This window comes from Orycteropus afer, unplaced genomic scaffold (assembly GCF_000298275.1).
Source record: "Orycteropus afer afer isolate SDZICR_OR568_19922 unplaced genomic scaffold, OryAfe1.0 scaffold00024, whole genome shotgun sequence".
Lineage (NCBI taxonomy): Eukaryota > Metazoa > Chordata > Mammalia > Tubulidentata > Orycteropodidae > Orycteropus > Orycteropus afer.
This window is the reverse complement of record NW_006921611.1, coordinates 17,027,550-17,031,353: the sequence shown is the minus strand read 5'-3', so window position 1 is coordinate 17,031,353 and position 3,804 is coordinate 17,027,550. Positions and strand designations below refer to the sequence as shown.

Sequence of the window (3,804 nt, the reverse complement as noted above, 5' to 3'; positions counted from 1 at the left end):
ACCATCCATGAGCCACACGTTGGTTGCATAGCATATGTGCATGGAATTGGTCTTACTGTGACCATAGAGCCTAATATATATAGTCCATCTTCCATACAGTAGCCCAAAAGCCAGTTCAATTATGTCGCACTTTGCTCAAATAGCAACTCTCTCCTCCTCTGTCTCACAATCATTTCTCGTCTCACTCAGGATAAAGGCCCAATAGTGGAACTGGCTATAAGGCTATCTGAATTCATTCCAATCCACTCTGTCTCCCATACTCTCTTCCAATCTCCTTGGCTTCCTAGATGGTCCTTGAATACTGTAGGTGGGTTCCAACTTAGAACCTTTTTACTTTCTGTTCCACCTGGAACAGTGTTTGCACAGATAACTACATGGCTCATTCTTTCACATCTTAAAGATTTTAGTGGTATTCTCTTGGCTATCTTTTTTGATATTGAATTTTTTGTACATTTCCCATATCCATTCTCTATTTGAATTATCTGCACAATTCTAACAAATTGGTTGTTCAATTTACTAACTCATTCACTATGTGAATGTAGGTGTACCCACACCAGTACAGAATACAAGATTTTGAGAGCAAACAAGCACTAGATCATTAGAACATACATAGCTAATGGGTGAATGGATATAAATCAGGATTTTTAATGGGGATGGCACAGGTAAAAGGGAAACAGTGTGTTAAGTACTATGGATACCATGTACTTACTCTATAATTTTGTTTGTATTAGGACTGTTTATAGTCCTATTTTATTTGATACCAATAGGAACCTCATTTTATTCATTACCATGAAAATAATACACAAATGGTTTATCACTTGGCTAACCAGGATTGCCATTTACTTACTCTGAAAATTTCGAGGAAATGACAGTATTTTGCTTACAAAGTTACTGACACTATTGTGTGACTTATGCAAATTAAAGTAATTCCTGAAATCACTAAACAAATTAATTATTACTACAGATGTTTATAATATCTCTAATTAAATATTTAAAACACATTATAGCTGTAATAAGGAGCTCTGCTAGTGTAGTGGTTAAAGCATTTGGCTGCTACCCATAAGGCTGGCAATTCAAACCCACTAACTGCTCCATGGGAGACATAAGAAGCAGTCTGCGTTAGTAAAGGTTTACAGCCTTGGAAATCCTATGGGGGCAGTTCTACTTTGTCCTTTGGAGTCACTAGGAGTCAGAAGCGACACGATGGCATTGGATATGGTTTGGTTTTACAGCTGTAATAGACTATTCAAGAAAATCCAAATGCAAAAGTAATTTCATTTGTTTTTGTTTTCTTGCTGTAGGGAATCATGGACATTGAAGCATATTTTGAAAGAATCGGGTATACAGACTCTAGGAGGAAATTGGACTTGGAAACATTAACTAACATCCTTCAACACCAGATCCGAGCCATTCCCTTTGAGAACCTTAACATCCATTGTGGAGAACCAATGGAGTTGGGTTTAGAGCCCATTTTTGATCAAGTTGTGAGGAGGAAATGAGGTGGGTGGTGTCTCCAGGTCAATCAACTCCTGTACTGGGTTCTGACCACAATGGGCTTTCAGACCATAATATTGGGAGGTTATGTTTACAGCCCTCCAGCTGACAGATATAGCAGAAGTATGAGTCACCTCCTGTTACAAGTGACCATCGATGGCAGGAAATACATCGTGGATGCTGGGTTTGGATGCTCCTATCAGATATGGCAGCCTCTGGAGCTAATTTCTGGGAAGGATCAGCCTCAGATACCCTGTATCTTCCACTTGAGAGAAGAGGGAGGAATGTGGTACTTGGATCAAATCAGAAGACAGCAGTACATTCCAAACCAAGAATTTATTAATTCTGATCTCCTGGAAAAGAATAAATACTGCAAAATATACTGTTTTACACTTGAGCCTCGAACAATTGAAGATTTTGAGTCCGTGAATACATATCTTCAGACATCTCCAATATCTTTGTTTACAAGCATATCTTGTTGTTCCTTGCAGACACTGGAAGGAGTTCACTGTTTAGTAGGCTTCACCCTTGCCTCTCGAAGATTCAATTATAAGGATAATATGGATTTGGTAGAGTTTAAGACCCTGAATAAGGATGAAGTTCAAGAGACGTTGAAGAATCTGTTTAATATCTCCTTGGAGAGAAAGCTTGTGCCCAAACATGGTGACTACTTTTTCACCATTTAGAGGAAGAAGCAAAAAAACAAAGAAAGAAAACTTTTTTCAGTATTACTTCAGATTCTAAAAGTTTTTATTTGGAAAGTTAAAACATGCACAAAATTAGAGAAAATACACTACTGAACATATCCTATGTATTAATCACCCAGTTTGTCAACTATCAACTGATGGCCAATCATATTTTCATCTATTCCCTCAGATTATTTTGAAGGAAATTTGAAACATAAAATCATTTCATCCATAAAAATTTCAATGTATATCATTAAATAATGACTTTAAAAAATGTAACTACACATCTTCTCAAAATTAATAGTAACAGTTTAAAGAATAGCCTGAGAGTTATCTTGGAAAACATTGTGAAATTAACTAGAAAACAATGTTTCAATTACATTCTGTGAATATTCAATTCACATAAAATGTTTACCTTTGATTGGCTAAGGAGCTCTGGTGGCATAGAGCCTAAGGCATTTGACTGCTAACCAGAAGGTTGGAGGTTCAAATCCACCAGCTGCTCCATGGAAAGAAGATGGGCCAATCTGCTTCCATAAAGAATTTACCACCTTGAAAACCCAATGGGGGAGTTATAAGTCAGAATTGACTTGATGGCAGTGGGTTGATTGGTTAAATAAGATATCGAGAAAATCATTTCCATTAAATTCAACCAGAATTTATCCCATGTCTACTTTTTGAACAAGGGAGACTGAAAAAGAGTTGATGCTTTTGAGTGGTGGTGTTGGTGAAGAATACTGAAAGTACCAGAAGAATGAGCAAATCTGTCCTGGAAGAAGTCCAGGTGGAAGGCTCCCTGGAAGTGAGAATGGCCAGACTTCTCACCTACTTTGGTTATGTTGTCAGAAGGGACCATTCCCTGGAGAAGGAGTCATACTTGGTAAAGTGGAAGGTCAGTGAAAAAGGGGAAGACTGTCAACAGCAAGTATTGACACAGTGGCTGTAACGATGGGCTCAAATATAGCAAGGATTGTGAGGATGGTGCACGACTGGGTAGTGTTTCATTCCATTGTACATAGTGTCAAATGAGTCTGAGCCAACTTGACAGAACCAAACAACAACAGCAATAATTATTCATATACTACATTTCTTGATATGGGAACACTGATAATTTGAATTTCCAACTTTCATAATTAGGCTATTGTGTCTAAAAGTAGCATTGTGTCTTATAAAACACATGTTGTTGTTGTTATGTGCCATTGAGTCAGACCCAACCCATAGCGACCCCTCCTTGGGTTTCCAGGGCAGTATCACTATGGAAGTAGATTGCCCCATCTTCCTTCCGGGGAGTGGCTGGTGGGTTTGAACCTCCAGCCTCTGGTTAGCAGTCAAGTGCCTTAGCCACTACGCTACCAGAGCTCCCATAAAACACATATAACCTATAAAATCTTAATCTGTAAAAAGTGTATTGAAAAAATATGCTGGCTAAAACAATGTGAATCACGAAGTTCCTGTTTAGAAAAGTTAGGGTATATTGAGCTAGGTGATTTTTCTGCAGTAGTCTCTCTCACCGTCCTCTTTCTTATCTCCTAGTTATATACTTTTCTTCCTTCAACACTGTGGCATAAGAGAAAAAGCATGAATTTTGAAGTGTATAGATCTGAGTTCAAATCCTGTGGATACT

At 38.0% G+C, this 3,804-nt stretch overlaps 1 protein-coding gene across 1 annotated transcript; it reads left to right on the top strand.

Moving 5' to 3' along the window:
- The first annotated feature begins 1,307 nt into the window (after window positions 1–1,307).
- LOC103192115 (arylamine N-acetyltransferase 1-like) lies at window positions 1,308–2,180 on the top strand. Its single transcript, XM_007935048.1, is given in 1 exon segment — window positions 1,308–2,180. A coding segment is annotated over 1 exon segment (873 nt).
- The last annotated feature ends 1,624 nt before the right edge of the window (window positions 2,181–3,804 follow it).